This window comes from Lepidochelys olivacea, assembly GCF_965140295.1.
Source record: "Lepidochelys olivacea isolate rLepOli2 genome assembly, chromosome: 9".
Classification (NCBI taxonomy): domain Eukaryota; kingdom Metazoa; phylum Chordata; order Testudines; family Cheloniidae; genus Lepidochelys; species Lepidochelys olivacea.
In genome coordinates, this window is record NC_140419.1 from 2,580,011 (window position 1) to 2,600,791 (window position 20,781).

Below are 20,781 nucleotides of genomic sequence, written 5' to 3' on the forward strand. Positions count from 1 at the left end.
GATAATGAAGTAACAGATGATAGCAGTAGTAGGTTGTCATCCTCTGTGAGTCTCACAGCTATTTGTTGACAGCAGAGGAATGGTGGGACTAAGGAATCTCTGGTTCCATGCCAGGCTCTGGAGGGGAGTGTACTGTACTGGGCACAGGCTCTTCTGCCCATTTCCCCCCAAGCTTGATCCTTTCTGCCCCTCCCTACAAACTGCCCCATCCTAATCCTGTCTCTTCCCCACCCCTGGCTTCTCATCCCACTCCCATTCACCTCACCTAGACATTTCTAGGCTGCGCTGCTCAGACTTCTCATCCCAGTCTCAGTTCCCTTGCCCATCTGACCTAGTCCTTCACTCCAGACTCCACATCCCAGTCTCCCCTCACTCCCAGTCTCCTTGCATAGACATTCCCAGTTACCTCACCAGCCTCAGTTCTATTCCTCCTTTCTCATCTGCTCTGCCTCTCTCTTTCTAATTTGCCTAATGTTGTCTCCCCTCCTCCATATTTCCTGTCCCAGTCCTCCTCTCTTAGATCATTGTTCAATAACGCCATGTACTCCCCAACTCCCTGCTCCACTCTCAACCTCCCCTGGCTCTCAGTCTCCTTGCCCAACTTGTCACTCACCCTCTACCTCAACTCCCAGTGCCAGTTTCCCTCTCCCCCTCAACTCCTTGCCTCAGTCTAATCTTCCTGTTCCCTTACAGGTCTAGCTCTTGTCCCCTCTGCGTTTGAATCTGCAGCTTCCTCCCCCTTGCTGCCTGGGTGCCAGCAGGAGGGGCAGAGATGTATTGAGAGGGCTGAAAACAGGGTCTTATAATGGGAAGTGTCTGGCAACCTTCATAATAGACAATGATATCAGCTCCACCTCAGCATAGGGGCCAGGGCTTGATGACTTCTCAAGGTCCCATCCAGCCCTACATTTCTGTAATTCTGCGCTAATCACCTCCATTTTCACATGTGACTCGTGAGTTTGGGCATCTCAGTTTTTAGGTGCTCAGCGTGAGACCCCTCAAAGGGACCTGAGTATCAGATATCATTGAGCACCTCCCTCTGAAAATCAGGCTCTTTGAAAGTGATTCAAGCGGTTGCACCCATAATCGCCAGCCCCTTTTGAAAGTGTAAACCTTTGTATTTGTAAAGATCACCTGTCATTCATCTAAACCATCACGACAGTTGAGGGAGGGAGCCTTTCAGCTTTCATATCTATGTGTGAAATTATTTTGTTAATTCTCCTCATTTGGTTACAGTTTTCTTACACTAGCCTACGACCAACAGATCCAAACTATCTGAGAGCAGGTCTCGGGTCACTAAATCATTATACACTTACCATCTTTGAAGGTGCCCTGGTACAACTGCACAGCCCTCATTATGAGTCACATTATAATCTATGAAATCAGTCACGGAAGTTAGAGAAATAAAGGGGATTTCCCCTAGGTGAATGCTACACTGCACTTGACTCTTCTAAACAATGCCCTTTGAAATCACATGACTTTGAGCTTTGTTATTGAAGACTTAATAAAAATCATGAGGAGGACTTGTGGCACCCTAAAGACGAACAGATTTATCTGAGTATAAGCTTTCGTGGTCTAAAGCCCACTTCATCAGATGCATGCAGTGGAAAATACAGTAGGAAGGTATATATAGAGAACATGAAAAAATGGGGGTTGCCATACAAACTCTAATGAGACTAATCAATTAAGGTGGGCTAGCCTTACAGCTGATATGGCAACCCCCATTTTTTCATGTTCTCTGTATATATCTATATCTATATCTTCCTACTGTATTTTCCACGGCATGCATCTGATGAAGTGGGCTTTAGCCCACGAAAGCTCATGCTCAAATAAATTTGTTAGTCTCTAAGATGCCACAAGGACTCCTCATTCTTTTTGCTGATACAGACTTACACGGCTACCACCCTGAAACCTGATAAAAATAATGTTAGCCTTATCGACAGGAATGTGAACCAAACACTTAGTTTGTCAATTTATCTGTTTATTGAGTTAATGGAATGGGGCAGTGGGTCCAACATTCACCCTTTACTCATTTTAATTTCAATAACTTGATTTGGAAATGCATTGTCAAAGACATATTTTGAGATATAGCCTACACAGTACACAAGCCATATTTTGACACTGACATATGGCAGAATGGTCTCCAGAATACTCATGCATTTCTCAAAGCTTTCCATGAAGATTCAGCATCAGTTTGTTTAAAAACAGACTCTTTGGTGTGAAAGCCACATTCGCTGTTGGACCATGGTCTGAGATAGTATGAGTCCTTGAAGAAAGCAGTTTATTAAAATACAGTTTGAAATAATAAAATTATAGAAGCATAGAAGTTGGAAAAAGTAAACACTTGTTACCCACTTTTAATGTACCTCATTATCCCTAACCTGATTCTTGCTTGCATATTTATATCTGCCTCTGGAAATTTCCACTACATGCATCTGACGAAATGGGTATTCACCCACGAAAGCTTATGCTCAAGTATGTCTGTTAGTCTATAAGGTGCCACAGGACTCTTTGCCACTTGTTACCCAGTTAGTTAGTCCACCCAGTCTGAGGGCATACTGCCTGGGTTTGTGATCTTTATAGGTCTTCAGGCTTAGATAGAGACATATAGGTAAAACTTTATGTATCTATAGATATATAAATAAAACACACTGGCCAAGATTTTCAAAAGTGACCAGTGGTTTTAGGTGCCCAGTTGAACACACCTTAAGGTGACCTACTTTTCAGATGATAGGTATTCAGCACTTTCTGAAAATCAGAACCCTTCAAGGATCTACGCTGTGGCTTCTTTTTTGAAAATCTTGGTCATAACTTATATGTAATGGAGACATAGGTGTCTGAAGGAGACATAGGTGTCTGAAGTGCTTTGAGACACTTCTGGATGAAGGAGGCTATATAACTATAGTAAAGAACATAATTATCAGACACATAGATAAACACAAATTTGTTGGGGAAGAGTCAACACAGTTTTGGTAAAGGGAACTCATGCCTCATCAATCTATTAGAATTCTTTGAGGGGGTCAACAAGCAGATGGATAAGGGTAATGTAATCAATGTAATATACTAGAATTTTCAATAAGCCTTTGACAAGGTCCCTCATCAAAGGCTCTTAAGGAAACCTAAGTAATCATGATATAACAGGGAAGGTTCCCTCATACAGCAGAAACTGGCTAAAAGATAAGAAACAAAGGGTAGAAATAAATGGTCAGTTTTCACAGTGGAGAGGTAAATTGCAGGGTTCCCCAATGATCTGTACTTGGACCTGTGCTGTTCAACGTATTCATGAATGATCTGGAAAAGGGAGTGAACAAGGAAGTGGCAAAGTTTTCAGATAATACAGAATTACTCAAGAGAGTTAGGTTCAAAACTGACTGAGAAGCGTTACAGAGGGATTGCACAGAACTTGGTGACTGGGCAACAAAATGGAAGATAAAATTCAACATTGATAAGTGCCAAGTAACGTGCATTGGAAAAAAATAACCCTAACTACAGATATAAAATTAGCTGTTACCACCCAAGAAAGCAATCTTGATGTCACTGTGGATAGTTCTCTGAAAACTTCAGCTCAACCTGCAGCAGCAGCAGTCAAAAAGGCTAACTTGAGGTTCTCAACGTTTTTCTTTTGGAGGCCCCCCCTAACGTGCCATAACAACTCCACAGCCCAGCATGGGAGGGGGGCTCTGGGTTTCAGCTGAATGGGGTGGGGTTTCTGCCCCACAGAACTGGGAGGAATCAAGGCTTTTGCCCCACAGGGCGGGGGACTTGGGGCTTCTGTCCCATGAGACAGCTTTGGCTGTGGCTTGGGACTTCAACCCTGCAGAGAGCTTCTGCTGGGGTTTGGGGTGCCAGGGCTTGGGACTTCTGCCCCAAGGGGTTCTGGGGCTTGGGACTCCCTGCTTCAGCTGCCGGGGGCTGGGGCTCAGGGCTCTAAGCGGCCCTGCTTCGTGGACCCCCTGAAACAATTCATGGACCCCCAATAGGCCTCGGACCCCTAGTTGGGAACTGCTGTGTTAACAAAATGTTATGAACTATTAGGAAAGGGACAGATAATAAAACAGAGAATATCAAAATGCCACTATATAAATCCATGGTGCACCCACACCTTGAATATTGTGTCCAGTTCTGATTGCCCCATCTCAAAAGGGATATAGTGGAATGGGAAGAAGTTCAGAGAAGGGCAACAAAGATGATCAAGGATCTGGAATGGCTTCCATAGAAGGAGAGACTAAAAAGATGAGGCTATTTGGCTTAGAAAAGAGACAACTAAGGGGAGATATGATAGAAGTCTATAAAATCATGAATAATGTGGGGAAAGAAAACATTACTTACCCTTTCCCACCATTAAAAAAACCACGTGTCACCCGATAAAATTAATTGGCAGCAGGTTTAATACAAGAAGAGGAAGTACTTTTTCACACAAAGGAACTGGATAAGTTCATGGAGGTTAGGTCCATTAGTGATGGCAATTTGCCAAGATGGTCAGGGATGCAACCCCTAAAGCTCTGACTGCCAAAAGCCAGGTTGGGGAAGACTGGGGTGGGTCACTCCAGCTGTCCTGTTCTGTACACTCCCCATGAATCTCTGGTATTGGCGTCTGGCAGAGACAGGGTACTGGGCTAAATGGACCATTGATCTGACCCAGTCTGGAATTCCTTACGTTTTCGTAGAATGTAGGTTGCCAGAAATACCCTGAAGGTCTTTTGGCTCATAAGATAGATAACTTTTGATCTGAGATCAAGTTTGTTCATCCATTTGCAGCAGGTTATTTACAGGAGTCTTCGTGTTAATGGATCGCATTGAGCAAGAAATGCTGTCACTGAATTCCTGGATAGCATTTGTAGCATTTCAGATTGTTACCACATTCATTAGAGCAGAATTACAACCCTTAAAGGTTTTATAGTCTGGGTATTGCCAACAGGGCACATTTTTCTTCCCCGTGGAGTAATATGGACATCTGTGAACACACTTGAGCCCTAACTGGAAGGATTGTCTTGTGGTTAAGGCACTGGACTGCAAGGCAAGAGGCCTGAGTATAAGTCCTGACTGCCACCGACAACAGGCAAGTCACTTAATCTCTCAGTTCCCTATCAGTAACGTGGGGCTAATTATCCTTCCTTTCCACCACCCCTTCTGTTTAGATTGCAAGGGGGTAAGGATCGTGTCTTACTATGTGTTTATATGACACTTTGGCCAATGGGGGAACCTGATCTCAGCAAAGACACAGGTAGTCTGTCTCTGGAAAGAAGGTTGTGACTGCTCCTTCCTGATATAGATCAAGCCTGATTGCTGGAGCATTATGCACTTCTGCAGAATGCATTGGCAAGTACAGTTCGAATTATTGTTTTTAAATTGGAAAAACCTAAGTACAGTTTGGATCCATGGTGCCTTAAAGATCAGCAGGCTCTCCGCCTAAGCACCATCCCAGTGGAGATCAGCCAGGCTGGTCCTGCTAGATCTGAATATCAGGGAACAAGAGTTCTCACCAGGGGACCCCAACTTGGAATTCAGTTCCCCTGCCAGTACAACAAGATTTCACTGATCTTCAGGGCCGTGTGCATGGATCATCTTTTGAGTTAAGTTTCTGTCCAAAGGTGGGGATTAATACAGTGTAATGGTTGCGTGAATACACAGGGTTTATTTTTGTCATAGTTGTGTTAATTTTTAATTTGTGTTTGCCTTGTATTTATGTACCTGCTCAGAGATAGGCTAACCTTCAATAAACTGAAAGAGTAAGTAAGTGCCATAAACTAACATTTATCACAGTCCAGGGCAACTCCCCCGTATTTCCCTCTACGGTACAGCCAGGATTCCCCTGGTTGTCACCTGTGCTGTGTGGAGACCTGCATCTCTCTTCCTTCTGACCAGGGTATTCCCAGGTTGAACAGTTCCCTCTCTTCTCTATGTTATTCCCAGCAAAAGCCAGTCTGCCTAAACAAGCCTGCTTCGCTTCTCCCCTCAGAGATGGAACACCATGTAATTGCCAACAGCTGTAAGTTATGGCACACCTCTTCCTCGGCAAGCCTGTTATATTTTAAGGTAACAGCACTATGGAGAAAAACGCATTAAAAACATTACAAGAACCTACCTACTTGCTACTAAGCTTACCAGAGATCCCTCCCAGTTTCAACAGGGGCTGTGGGAGGTGATTAGTCCTTCATACCTCACAAAGGGGTTTCATCATAGCCTCAGTGCAGAACTCACACACTCCTGAAAGGTTTTGTTCCTCCTTCATATATTGGAGGCCTTTGCACTGAAGTTTACAGGAGCAGGTAATCAGTAGACAATGGGGTTCTCTCCCCCAGGTGTAGTTTCCAAAGGATGGATTCAAAGTGAGTCATTTGCATTCCCCTCACCCCCAAGTATTTCTTAGGAAATCCACTTCACACCTATTGTCCAAAAAGGTTGTTGAAGTTCCCAATATCTCCCAGAGATTGTGTTAATCGTACTTTCCTGCTAATGAAGTTCCAGACAATACCACAATAGTACACAAACATTTGCAATTTCAATACAGTGGACCCTAAAGCTACTAAACATAATTCCGTAAGGTTTGCCCAGGATATTGCAAGATACTGTCCATATCTGTTACAATAGTGACTTCCCTGTAGCCCAGCAATCCCTGCCTGCCTGTAGGAAGAGTGTCTACAAAGAAGAAATGAAATGACAAAGAATTCAAACCCCAAATATAGGATGTTGCCTGAGCGTGCTAAGTGCTGTAGGTCTCCTCCACACCTTCCTCAGTATTCCCCTAGAGAACCCTAATGACCTCTGACTCCCAAGCTGGAATTCAAGCCCAGAAAAGCAAACATTCTGAGAGACAGCATGCAAGAATGTGACCCAGCAGGGTGGGGTGGTTTTTTATTTCCTGATTGGTGGGGCTAACCCGAATTGATCACGATAGTATTTTTCTTCTCACATCACAGGTACCTGGTTTCCTCCCCAGCTGACCTCTCTCAATATATAATGACTTCTAATAGAGTCCATTGTGGGAATAAATGGAAACTCAGATTTCTATTTGTGTACAGCAATCCTTCCAATATCCCTGCAATGAGAGATTCAGGCATTGTTTCTGTAATCTGACATTTACTCCCTCTACAGAGTTTTTTCCTTGTATGAATACATAACTAAAAGATCAACATATCTCTCATCCTTCTGGTTTTGTGAGCATTTGTCTCCATTTAGAGAGACTGGGCAAAAATGCATGTTAAACAAATCTGAAAATCAAAAAAGAGTCCAACAAAAAGTGGAAACTAGGTCAAATTACAAAGGATGAATACAAGTATGTAGGGACAAAGTTAGAAAGACCAAGGCACAAGACAAGATCAAACCAGCTAGAGACAAAGGGTAACATGAAAATATTCTACAAATACATTAGAAGCAAGAGGAAGACCAAGGATAGGGTAGGCCCATTACTCAATGAGAAAATGTGGAAATGGCAGAGGTGCTTAATGACTTCTTTGTTTCAGTTTTCACCAAGAAAGTTAGTGGTGATTGGAGGTCTACCGTATTGAATGCCAGTGAAAATGAGATAGGATCAAAAGAGGTTAAAATAGGGAAAGAACAAGTTAAAAATTACTTGGACAAATTTGATGTCTTCAAGTCACCAGGGCCTGGTGAAATGCATCCTAGAATACTCAAGGAGCTGACCGAGGAGATACCTGAGCCAGTAGCGATTATCTTTGAGAAGTCGTGGAAGCACTGGAATAAATTGCCTAGGAAGGTTGTGGAATCTCCATCACTGCAGATTTTTATGAGCAGGTTAGACAAACACCTGCCAGGAATGGTCTAGATAATTAGTCCTGCCATGAGTTCAGGAGACTGGACTAGATGACCTCTTGAAGTCCCTTCCATTTCTATGGTTCTGTGAAAGCTAAAAAAGGGAAATGTCTGAATGCACCCAACTGAAAACAGAATAAAAGGGCTTCCCTCCCCACCCCCAGCCCCCACCTTCCCTTATTCCAATACTGCTGTACAGGTTTATTCTAGAGAGCATTTCCCATCTGGCCGTTAGAATATTTTTTCCTTCTGAAAGAAGTTGCAATTAGGAAGATGTTAGGCCATGTCCACACTACAAAGTTAAGTGGGTACACAGCCACCAGAGTTCTTATGTCGCACATGCACACTACGCTTCTTGTGTCAGTGGTGTGCGTTCTCAGCAGGAGTGCTTGTATTGATGCAAAGTGCAGTGCGCCGTGGGTGGTATAGCACTCTGCAACTCACCGCCATCCAGCACAGGGTGTTTGGGGCAGTTTTTGAAATGCCTGATAGGGCCAAAAAGAGTCATGCCGGGGTCAGCTTCCCTTAATGCAGTGTTCTCTATCCCATAATTTCATAAGCATCCCATAATATTTTGTGCCATCTTTTCAAAATCCCTGCAGGTGGAGGGTCCCTGGTGCAGTTCCCCACAGCTGCCCCCATGGCTCAGACCATGGCCGGGTTGCGGACCCCCAGCCAGAGCCAGGTCCAGGTAAGAGCTGCATTGCAGGCAGCTGTGGGGAGCCTCAGACCCTCCTGTCCTGGGTGGGAGGCCCGTGAGGTGGGGACATAGGCCAGAGGCTGCTCTCAACCCCCTCACTCCAGGCAGGTGGAAGGTCCATGGCATGGCTCCCCACAGCTGCCCATGTGGCTCTTACCATGGCGAGGCTGCGGCCCCCAGCTGGAGCCAGGTCCAGGTAAGAGCCACACACAGGCCGTTGTGGGGAGCTGCAAACCCTCCTGCCCTGGGTCTGCAGCTCCTGGCCCACTCCGACTTCTGGCTTGGCTGAGGGTGGGGCCTCAGGCAGAAGAGGAGAGGCAGGGCGGAGGCCCCGGCCCCTCCCACTTTTGGGCAGGCTCTGCCACCCTTGCACAGCGGTACAAAAGTCAGTGTATTCATGATGGAAATAGGAACTTAGGATACCAAACTCACTTCTCTGGATCCCCAAAAGGAATAAGCACTACTTCTTCTTGGGATTGATAGAGCCCGGTGCCAGTCAAAGCACTAGCCATGGTGAGTATGGCCCTAAGGGAAGCGGGGGAGGTTAGGGAAGCGAGAGGGGAATAGGTCACAGGCATGTGTATTGTATAGGGCAATGGAACTCACATTTTTCCACAGTTGGTGGTGATTGTAGCTCATATCTCACTCCAGAGGTTAACAGGCGTTATGAAAGAACTGGATTTGACATAACCCACATCCATCTTGGGCACTTTGCCCACATAAACTGGAAGGGAGGACACCACAGAGTCAGGAAAAATGTGGCCATGGCTTAGGCAGACAGAAGAAAAACATCTGCACAATTGCAGTGTTACTAACTAAGACAGATAATGTGAAAGGACAGAGTCATGTGAAGGGGATGAAGTGTGAATAGCTGACCTTGGTCTGGGTGCCTGTGTCCGTAAGTTTTTTGTTGAAGTTGCTTTGCTGATAAGTAGAATAATGTATTATTATTCACTGTTGCTAGGGAGATTGCTAACCTATTAGAGGCCATTATGAGTTATTGGCTTTGGAGAAAACCTATAATGAGTTTAGTTAGAGAGTGTCCTTTGGAGGAGCTTGGGAGAGAAGTTTGGGGGGTTTCTACAAGTAGGAGACTGACATCAAACTCTCCAGTGGCAAGGAGAAATGCTGGCCACCAGAACCCTGCTGCTGAATCGGTCAACACCATCCCAGACTTTGGATAACTATATTCTGGGATGTTCTAGACTGGGCTTTGGAGCCGAGCCCAGAACTGGAGCGCAGAGCAGCTCCGGAGCAGTGGAGCTGCAGGTTTTTGCCTGAAGCTGGAGCGGAGCTGGAGCACAGCTCCAAAACCCTGGTTCTAGACTATTACTAGGTTTTGATATGTGCTTTAGACTCAATAAAAAAGGATTCTGGGGTGAAAGCACTCTTGTGTGTACCAATCATTTATCAGACAGAGGAGCTGTGTCCACATTGATTTATGTCCTGACGCTGCCTGGAAAACACAGATTAGTTACCAGAGCTTTTCATCCAGAAAACCCCAAGTAACACAGGCAGAGAGAGCACAGCTGCTGCTGGCATCCCGATACCATCCAGATCCGTATGCTGCTAGCCTGGGTACTGCAATCATGCCTGCTGAAATAATTGCTGAGTGGTGTGGGAAAGTGTCCTACCTCAGAGAAAGAAATAAGGCAGCCTGCCCCAGAAACTTTTGGCAGAGGATTGCAGAGTACCTCCATGAAAGTTTCATCGAGATCTCTACGGAGGATTCACAGGACATCCTGGTGCACACAAACAAACTGCTCCGTGAGGCCCGCTTCCGTGGAACTCTAGAAGGGAATGAAAAGCAGATGACAACTCTGCCTCTCTTGGTTGTTTCACTACCTCTTCTAGCAGAAGTAAAAAAAGAGTAAATTAAAAGATGCATCCTGCTACTTTGGGGGTTCCATCCCTGTAATTTCTAAGCAAACTGCATACTTACCAGAAGTTGCTTCCCCTGTATCAGGCTTGCCCATGTTCAACTGTCAGGAGTGGCTGGACTGCAGTGGAGTCTATGAAGGGCCAAAATTCCAATAATATGTATGTAAGATCTTGAGCACAGTGTCTGTTAACAATCTGTCACATAGGCCCAAACTCCGCGGCCTGGTCTGAGGCATGAGGCCTAGTTAACAACGGACAATACACGGCTAAAGAAAAGCTGGGATAAGCAGGAAACAACCTTGTGTGTTCAACTGTACATAAAAGAAGATGAGACAGCATAACTCCTGGGGAGAGCAGTAATTGGGAGGCTTATGAATTATAGGCACATAACTCACTGAGGGAGGCCTTACAGTCTGCTCCCTGGTTCAGGAGGAGATAACTGTACATACTGCCGACCAAGGTTCAGGGAGAGGCCTAACATGACAGCATGAGTTATGGCATCCGTCCCTCACAGATGCCAATCCTAGTTCACAGGAACGTATTGGTGAACTATACATGATTGTCATGTTATACCAATAAAATAAAAAACAGCAGGATCTTATTAAAGAGGAAAAGGCAAAATACCACATTTATTGTGAATACAGAAAGAATCCTAGTAAGCAGTTAGTTATAGCTATAACATTCCATTCAATCTCATATTTATTCACACATTCATTCATATATACACACACACACACACAGAGGTTCTGCAAGATTGTTATCATAGTTACCAGCCTTAGAGTTGCTCATGCCAAGCCGCTGGCCAGGTGGCCTGGACATGAGGCGGGAGCAGGGCCTTGTCAGATGCTCATCTGATGCTCCGGGAAGTTGGTTTGCAGAATCAGACCCCAAAGTTCTCACTTTCTAGAGTCCATTTTTAAAGGAATTTCTTCCTGTGCCAGTCTATGGGAATTGCTTCATCATGCTGTTGCTGAATCAATCAGCAGATGTCACATTCCTGACGGCTCCATGCTGCCAGATATTATCTTGTTCTTTGGTTCTCCCATTCTTGAGGCTGTTGGGTGGATTCCAGTCTGCCCTCCGGGGGTCCTCTGGTTATTTCCACTTGACACCTTCTTCAGCCGATGGACACTGGATTCTTAGGCTGGCACCTCCCTGATCATTCAGTTATTATCCACACCAAGCATCCATCCACATACATCCTCTATCTCTATTTTAATCACAATTGTTAATACAACAAAAGGGCGGGGAGTCTCTGGGTGCTGTTTCTGTTGTTACAGAGTATTGCTTTGAGTCTCTCTCTGTGTGAATTGCTTTGAGAACAGATTCTGTCTTAGAATGTACTAACGCAATTAGCAGCTTGCAAGTTTCACACGCAGAGGGAGAGAAACAGTACCAAAAACCAAGAGACTTCTTAATTAGTAATACCCTGGAATTTAAACTATGGGGAATCAAACTCATTTGTGATTTTAATACAGAACTTCTTTAATATGATCCAACAGTCATTGCTGTGTACTCTTTACTGTTCTTTTTTGCTTTAAGATCCTCCAGGAATGTACCTGTGGGCCAACCTGTCTGGAAAGAGCCACCATCATTTCTATGGACCTGAAATCAGGATTTAACTTACACATTGCAAGTGGAGAATTTTGAGGGATAACACCTGTATATTAGCAAACATGTTAACCTGAGCCATGGGAGGAGCCATTATGTAATCTTTTATACTACTGGTTTATTGTGCTAATTTTGTCTTGCTGCTAGAACCTATCCAGGGGCCGGGAACTCCCACTCCATCGCTTCTCTCCGCCCATTGGTGCCCTATATAATCTATGGTAATCAATTGTTTAGCAGTGTCTCTCTGAGCCTAATAAGCAAAGTGACACTCCGCCAGTGCTGCATGTAATAAACCCTCGTGCTTGACTCTACACGGTGTCAAACTTCTGTTCCTTCAGTCTAAAACATGTCCTGGGTCACTGCACAGCTGGATCCCCCAGTCACTTGTCCCCCATACTCCCTCTTCCTCATCCACTTCCTCATCCTTGCTGTTCATGGCAGTAATCTGTGATTCAGGCTCCTCGGAAATATCCATGGTGCTTTTGGGAGGGGGCGTCTCTCCACTGAGGATGGCTTGCAGCTGTTTGTAAGAGTGGCAGGGCTGCGGATCAGCACTGGATTGGTTGTTGGCCTCCCCTGGCCTTCTGGTACGCCGGCTGCAGCTCCTTGACTTTCACACAGCACTGCTGCTGGTCCGTGTTGTAGACCTTCTCGTGCATCTCCCACGCAATCTGCTCATAGACATCATGTTTCCATGGCTGGGTCGGATCTGTGTCTGCAGAGCCTCTTCTCTCCACAGACTCAGGAGATCCACCTCCTCCTGTGTACTCCAGGCAGGAGCGTGTCTGCAGCGTGTAGTCAGCATCATCAGCTGGGCAGTTGCAATCAACAGTGGAGAGCTACTAGGTGTTCTCACCAAGCCGGGCAACCAGGAAACAGAATTTCAAAAATTTGCAGGGCTTTAAAGGGTAGGGGCAGTTTCCTATCCACCTGACCCCTGGGCAACAGGAGTTCATAATGGTGACCAGAGATGCACTGTGGGACAGCTCCTGGAGGCCAGTAACCATGTCTACATGATCACTGTGTCAACCTAACTACATAGACCATGACTCTATGCTGCTCAGGGAGGTGATGTTAGGATACTTATGCCAGCGGGAGCAAAATTTAAGTGTAGACACATCCACAGCTAGGTGGATGTAAGCTGCCTTGCGTCAACCTAACTATGTAGTGTAGACCAGGCCTCAGCTGTGTGAGCCTCCAGCATGGGATGCAGGGAAACTTTGATCATTTTGATTCTTGGCCTGAGACATCAGGTTGTTTAAACAGCCCTGCTCTACATCCTCCCAATTAGTGACTTAGTTAAATAGTGAAGGAATGGCAAAAGCAAGGCCTTGAAACTGCTGTTGAATACATGCATGCGATCTAGTCTATATAGGTTCTTCTACCATGTCCATCACTAAAGTATCTGAACACCTGTCTCAGGCAGGATTGTTCGTGAAGCCGTACGGTACATATGCATTAAAGTGTATAGGTCTTTACATAGAATGGCAGGGAATAAAGGGTGGAGGGGATTAGAGACTAACCAATTTATTTGAGCATAAGCTTTCGTGAGCTACAGCTCACTTCATCGGATGCATACTGTGGAAAGTGTAGAAGATCTTTTTATATACACACAAAGCATGAAAAAATACCTCCTCCCACCCCACTCTCCTGCTGGTAATAGCTTATCTAAAGTGATCACTCTCCTTACAATGTGTATGATAATCAAGGTGGGCCATTTCCAGCACAAATCCAGGTTTTCTCACCCCCCCCCCACAAACCCACTCTCCTGCTGGTAATAGCTTATCTAAAGTGACCACTCTCCTTACAATGTGTATGATAATCAAGGTGGGCCATTTCCAGCACAAATCCAGGGTTTAATAAGAACGTCTGGGGGGGGGGTAGGAAAAAACAAGGGGAAATAGGTTACCTTGCATAAGGAGAGTGGTCACTTTAGATAAGCTATTACCAGCAGGAGAGTGGGTTTGTGTGTGGTGGGGGGGGAGGGGTTGAGAAAACCTGGATTTGTGCTGGAAATGGCCCAACTTGATTATCATACACATTGTAAGGAGAGGTTTCAGAGTAGCAGCCGTGTTAGTCTGTATTCGCAAAAAGAAAAGGAGGACTTGTGGCACCTTAGAGACTAACCAATTTATTAGAGCATAAGCTTTCGTGAGCTGTAGCTCACGAAAGCTTATGCTCTAATAAATTGGTTAGTCTCTAAGGTGCCACAAGTCCTCCTTTTCTTATTGTAAGGAGAGTGATCACTTTAGATAAGCTATTACCAGCAGGAGAGTGGGGTGGGAGGGGGTATTGTTTCATGGTCTCTGTGTATATAATGTCTTCTGCAGTTTCCACAGTGTGCATCCGATGAAGTGAGCTGTAGCTCACGAAAGCTCATGCTCAAATAAATTGGTTAGTCTCTAAGGTGCCACAAGTCCTCCTTTTCTTTTTGCAAATACAGACTAACCCGGCTGTTACTCTGAAACCTGTCATTAAAATAACTGTTCATGATTCCACCAGAAGGTGGTAGTGTTCAATTTGCAAAGCATACACAGTTCCAGCTGGATGGCAATTATAACAGGCTGTAATATCTCAAACAGAATAGAGCAGGCTTTGAACTCACATAGTCTGAAAAGCAACAAGGAAATGTTCCTGTCACCCACAACCATCTTGCCTGTCTTGAGTACAGTGAGACTCCAAAGGGCTACATTTTCAGAGGGGCTCAGCGCAGTCTCTGAACTTTCAGGTGCTATTTTGCTTGGGCATGTCCATTGCACAAAATAGGACTTGCCACTCTTTCCTTGCGCAGAACTGCACCTGTGCACACCAAGTGAGTCGCTAGCTTTCTGGGATGCCATAGGCCTGGGGGTCATGAAGGTTCAGGTTGGGTTGTGTGTGAAATGAACTGATGGAATCAGGCTTATAGACAAGAATCCAAATCTCGATAAACACCATTGCCATGGGCTCTGTTGGGCCTGCTGGTCAGAACCCTCAGTAAAGAGCCTGTGGATTGAATGGGCCGTGGAGTCTGAGCTCCCTTTTGCCTCAAGTGGTGATCCCTCCACGGCAGCAATGAAGCACATTTGCATGGGCGTTGTTGTGGAAGCTGACTCTGCCAGGGCTTGTGCGTAACCACCCTGTGGCTAGCTGGGGGAATTAAGTGTCCACAAGCTGCCAAGCCAGCACTCTTCATCACAACTAAATTCACTTAAAAGAAATGAAAGCAACAACAGAAGAGAAAAAACGGTGGAACCTTCCTTGACAGCATAGCACCGGTGAGATCTACTGCGGAAATTCATAGAAATGGGTTCTCTGGGGAAACGCCTTCTGGCCATATCCCAGTTACCCCAAGGGATTCTATGGGGTATTCCATATTATAGAATCACTGGGAGAAAGAAAAGATCTTTTAGAGATCTAGTCCATTTCCCTGCTGGTGCAGAGTTGTTCCCTGCAGTACATTTTCCAGGGATGGGTCCAAGATGCAAAATTTTGTTTCAGATCAGATATTGGACACCCCAGATTTGGGGGGTTGAACTGGGGTTTATGGTTCATCTCAAATATATGGGCCAGTTGCAAAATGTTGTCCTGGATTCCAGTTCACATTGTGAAACCCACCCACCAGCCAAACTTAAGGGTGTTCAATTCTGGGGCTTCTCTCTGGAATGTACTGCTGTCTTGGCAATACAAATGCTAGGGAATCACATATGGCAGAGAGAGATCATCCTGCCCGCATATCCTAGTGAAACAGCAGGTCCAGTTTTACACCCAAATGATAATGATAGAGGGTATGTAAGAAAATGAGCCAGGAGCAATTGGGCACATCACAATGCATGAGAAAGCAAGAGCCTAAAGCTCTGCCATGAAAATTTAAACACGCCAAGTCAGCTCCATGCGCAGGCTTGCTGGATGTGGAACAGAGGATTACGGGCCCAGTGCCTAAAGCTGGAACTTGGCATCTGCACAGCATCCTCTTGCCTTCAGCCTGGCAGGTGCTGAGTCAGGGAAAGCTCTGGTCCTAGCAGTTTGAAGCATTCTCCCCTGAGCCCTTGAAAGCTTTTCCTGCAGCAGAGCTCAATGCCCCTGTCCCCAGGAGACTCCGTTTTGCTTGGGGGCATTCGTCTGGCCAGTGCCATGGGTAGCACTCTCACTGTGATGGACAGTGCCTACCTGAGACAGCGCCATTGCTGATAAGCATGGGATGAGGACTGCGTGCTCATGTGCAGCAATGGCCCTGATGTTAGCAAAAGATCACATCCTTCCCCCGTCAAGGCAGGGCTCCGTACACATCACGAGGAGAGCCTTTCTTAGTACCACACAGGCATGGTGCTAAACCCTGTATACAGTTATTCCTGCACTGGTAGCGATGATCTTGGCGCCTGGCTAGCTCAGTTGGCAGAGCATGGGACTCTTAATCCCAGAGTCGTGGGTTCGTGCCCCACGTTGGGCGTGAGCTTTTCTTTGCAGGGAGGGATAGCTCAGTGGTTTGAGCATTGGCCTGCTAAACCCAGGGTTGTGAGTTCAATCCTTGAGGGGGCCATTTAGGGATCTGGGGCAAAAACTGGGGATTGGTCCTGCTTTGAGCAGGGGGTGGGACTAGATGACCTCCTGACGTCCCTTCCAATCCTGATATTCTATGATCTTTGAGAACTCCTGGACAATGGGTGAGGTCCCAGAGGTCTGGAGAAGGGCAAACATAGTACCTGTCTTTGAAAAGGGAACAAAGAGGACCCAGGGAATGATAGACCTGTCAGCCTAACTTTGATACCTTGAAAGATAGGGGAACAAATTGCTAAACAATCCCTTTGTAAGCACCCCCTGGCATGGGGACTCGGGGTGCAGCAGGTGCTGCAGCTCCTCCCCCGCCCCAGGTTTCATTGTGAAAAGTTATTGCTCGTGCTGTAAGAAGGAAGCTCGCTTCATTTCATGGTTCTTGAGAGTCCCAGCGCTGTGCTACACCTGCATGGCGTGAGCAAGAATTGCACTTTTCCATATGGCTTTTGAACACACGTGGTTTACAGTTTCATTAGCTGGCTTTCAGCACCCCCATTAAAAAAAACGTTCCAGCACCACTGTAAGCACTTACAGGATCATAGGGTTCGAAGGCGCAACCAGCATGGATTTGTGCTGCCAAACCAACCTAATTTCCTTCTTTGACAGGGTTCATGTCCTAGGGGTGAGGGGTAATCAGTGGTTTAATCAGGCTTTCCACACAGTCCCATGGGACATTCTCATAAGAAAATGAGGGAAATGTGGTCTAGATGGAGTTACTATAAGGTGGATGCACAACTGGTTGCAAGGCTGTACTCAGAGCCATTATCAAGGGTTCACTGTCAGACAAGGATGGTATATCTACTGGCATCCTGAAGAGGTCAGTCCTGGGCCCTCTACAAGTCAATATTTTCACTAATGACTTGGCTAGTGGAGTGGAGAATATACTTCTAAAGTTTGCAAATGACACCTAGCGGAGGGGGAGGGGGCTTGCAAGTACTTGGGAAGACAGGATTAGAGTTCAAAATGGCCTTGACACATTGGAGAATTGGTCTGTGTGATTGGGTTTACAAACCCCACACTGGAGGACAAGGGGTTAAAGAGCAAGCCTGGGCCCAGGTGGCCCTGCCCACCACACCTGCAGGGCCTGCACTTGCAGGAGGCAGGGCTTTAAACGGGGAGCAGGCAGTAGAAGGGAGCAGGCTGCTGCCCTAGTAGGAAAGCCTGCCCAGGAGCGCCTTGCCTGAGGCCTCACGACTCAGAGCAGAAAAGAACCCACCAGAGAGAGGCCAGAGGCCAAGCGGGCGGCTCAGAGACCTACAAGAAGTGACTTACTTTGGTGCAAGTAAAAGGGATGGGGGTAGGAAGTGGTCCAGAGAGGGTGGACAACTTAGCACCCCAAGGGACCAAGTGTAGCCCCCCACTGTTGAATCCTGGACTGGGGCTTGGTGGAGAGGGGAGCCTGGGCTCCTTTACACCCTCCCAGGGCCCTTCACCTAATGAAAAAGACCTGCTGAAATGGGCCTTGACTACTCAGAGACCCTGCCCCTGTGCAGGAGGGGAGGACTGGAAACGCTTGGGGCAGGAGCACTGAAGGGCAGGACCAAACTGCTAACAGGAAGGCAACCTGCCAACCCCTACCTGACCACTGGGAAGCACTGTGGGGGAGGTGCATCTTCTACAGTCTGAAATCAACAAGAGGAAATTCAGAAAAAGATAACTACCAAATACGTAACTTACAAAGGAAACAAGTCAAATGCACAACTACAAAATGGGGAATAACTGGCTAGGTGGTGGTACTGCTGAAGAGAATCTGGGGGTTATAGTGTATTGAATTAAACATGAGCCAACAATGTCATGCAGTGGTGAAAAAGGCTAATATAGGTCTGGGGTGTGTTAAAAGGAATGTCATATGCCAAGCATGGGATGTAATTGTCCTACGTGACTTGGCACTGGTGAGGCCTTCGCTAGAGTATTGTGTCCAGTTTTGGGTGCCACACTTTAAGAAAGATGTGGACAAATTAGAGAGAATCCAGAGGAGAGCCACAAAAGTGATAAAAGGTTTAGAAAATCTGACCTATGAGGAAAAATTAAAGAAACCAGGCATGTTTATTCTTGAGAGAGCCTAAGGGGAGACCTGATGGCAGTCTTCAAATATGGTAAGGGCTGTTATAAAGGATGGTGACCAATTGTTCTCCATGTCCATTGAAGATAGGACAATTAGTAATGGGTTTAATCTGCCAGGGAGATTTAGGTTAGATATTAGGAGGAACTATAGTGATAGTTACGTACTGGACTAGGAAGGTTGCGGTATCCCTGTCATTGGACTTTTTTAATAACAGTTTAGACAAACATCTGTCAGGAATGATCTAGGTATACATGGTCCTGCCTCAGTGTGACCTCTGCTCAGCTTCCAAACTGTCGTGCTGAGTCTGTTGTAGGCCATGGAGAGGGCTTCACTTTGAACTCCACTGAGAATGGATTTAATATCTAAAACTAGAGGCAAACTGAGTTTTGAATTTGGTATTGTCCAAAACTGTAAGGAAGACCAACAACAAATGAGTTCTCAAGCAGCAGCTTTGCCAGATAAAAGGAGATGGACACAATCCTGTAGGGAAAAGGTTTGGTTCTGTTCCTCCTTTTGTATTACAGATTCCTGGCAGCAGGCTAACCAAACTGCAAAAAATGGAGTTTGATAATGGAGTGCAAGCCAGAACCTCAGTCGGGGTCCTTGGCATTGCCTACACAGCATGAGTGGCAGGGCAAACTCGCTGCTAGGGAAATTCCACCAAAGTCAAAAAGTTACCTGGGGGATTAATTTGGCCTGTCATTTGTTTCTTAGTCTGTGTTCAGATTTAAAATCTAGGACAACTTAAATCCTGATGTAAGCAGGCATAAACCCCATGGAATGTGGCAAGGAGACTTTGAAAATACCTGTATATACTGAGATTAACTGGCATATTCTACAGTAGTATATCTACTCCTTGCAACACAATACAGCTCCAAAAACTAAGGTTTCATTAAAAACTCTGCTGCATAAAGTTGTGAAGAAAACCTTAGTGCAAGCAAATGGAGCTGACTCCTCAGGATTCTTTGTATCTAGAACCAAATGACCCTTTGTGCATGAACCAAAGAGCTTCGTATCTATAATTCTAGGGACTTTCTACATAGGGTGAATTTTGGTGTCTGACCAGATAATGGAATGTGTATAATATATTTACCCCAACCCTGCTGACCCGTGGAAAATCCAGATGTCCAGGAAAAGACCACTTGTCACTCATGAGGGATACTTGATATTAACAAGTCTTTCCTGATTGATAAGCTAAGATCTCTCTTATTACAGAAAATGCCCTGGGCAACAATTCCTACTAAGGACTTAGTTACAGGTATTTTTAGCCTATTGGTTAGATAAGCTGAGATACCACAGAAGACCAAATACATTACAGATATCTTTAGCTCATTGATTAGGTAAACTGAGATATCATAAAACAAACTCCTCATTTAGCTCGGTTATAGGAAAGGAAGTTTTCTTAGTCCTGAAGTATATAAGGAGGGGAGTTTTGGGGAGTTAGTTAGGAGTGAATGGAGCTGCAGTCACTTCTCCAGGTGGATTTGGTAACTGCAGCATTCTTTCCTGTATTCTGTTTTGTGTTGTATTAATCTGGGGCTAACAGTCATTGATTAAAAAATACTAACCGTTGAAACATGAGCCGACTGTAAATTGATGATGTGCCTTCACCTTCCTGAGTCTGCAGACTAGCTGAGAGATCTGCCCACTATCCCAGTTATCACAACAGGAGCTAACACAAGAGCAATGGAGTCCTCTGCTTCATTTCACTGCCAAGCATTTTAGCACAAACATCCAGCTAATTTACTTCTCTGATCACCCCAAACTGCTTCCCACAGCGCACCAGGGCCAACACCACCAGCTGTGCACTATTAGATTCCTGGCATCTCCATTCTCAATCCTGACAGTTTCCGTAGTGTAACTCTGAGGCCTCGTCTACACGGGCAATTAACAGCGCTGCAAATTTCTCGTGCAGAGGGGGTGAAAAAACACGCCCCTGAGCACAGCAAATTGCAGCGCTGTAAGGCGCCAGTGTAAACAGTGCCTCAGCATTGGGAGCTACGCCCCTCGTTGAGGTGGGGTTTTTTAGAGCCACAACTCTGTGTGTGGAACAGAGTCACGTGAATCGAATTTAACATCGATATAAAAAGAGCACAGGCATGGCCCACTGAATTGTTCATGTTCATAATCTAGTGGAAACCTACATTTTTGAATTCACTTGAATTTTTCACAGAATTTTCAACCTGCTGCATTGGAGGGATACAGAAGCCAGGAGCCC

At 45.6% G+C, this 20,781-nt stretch overlaps 1 protein-coding gene across 1 annotated transcript in view; it reads right to left on the reverse strand.

Annotated features, from left to right (window-relative positions):
• LOC311525769 (IgGFc-binding protein-like) overlaps positions 1–12,440 on the reverse strand; it is a gene marked incomplete at both ends in the record, with an annotated part of 148,490 nt that extends 136,050 nt beyond the window's left edge. The window contains 2 exons of the mRNA XM_084638109.1: positions 9,120–9,197; positions 12,350–12,440. Coding sequence (XP_084494235.1) covers positions 9,120–9,197; positions 12,350–12,440 — 169 coding nt within the window. The remainder of the gene's footprint in view (positions 1–9,119; positions 9,198–12,349) is intronic.
• Positions 12,441–20,781: the final 8,341 nt, after the last annotated feature.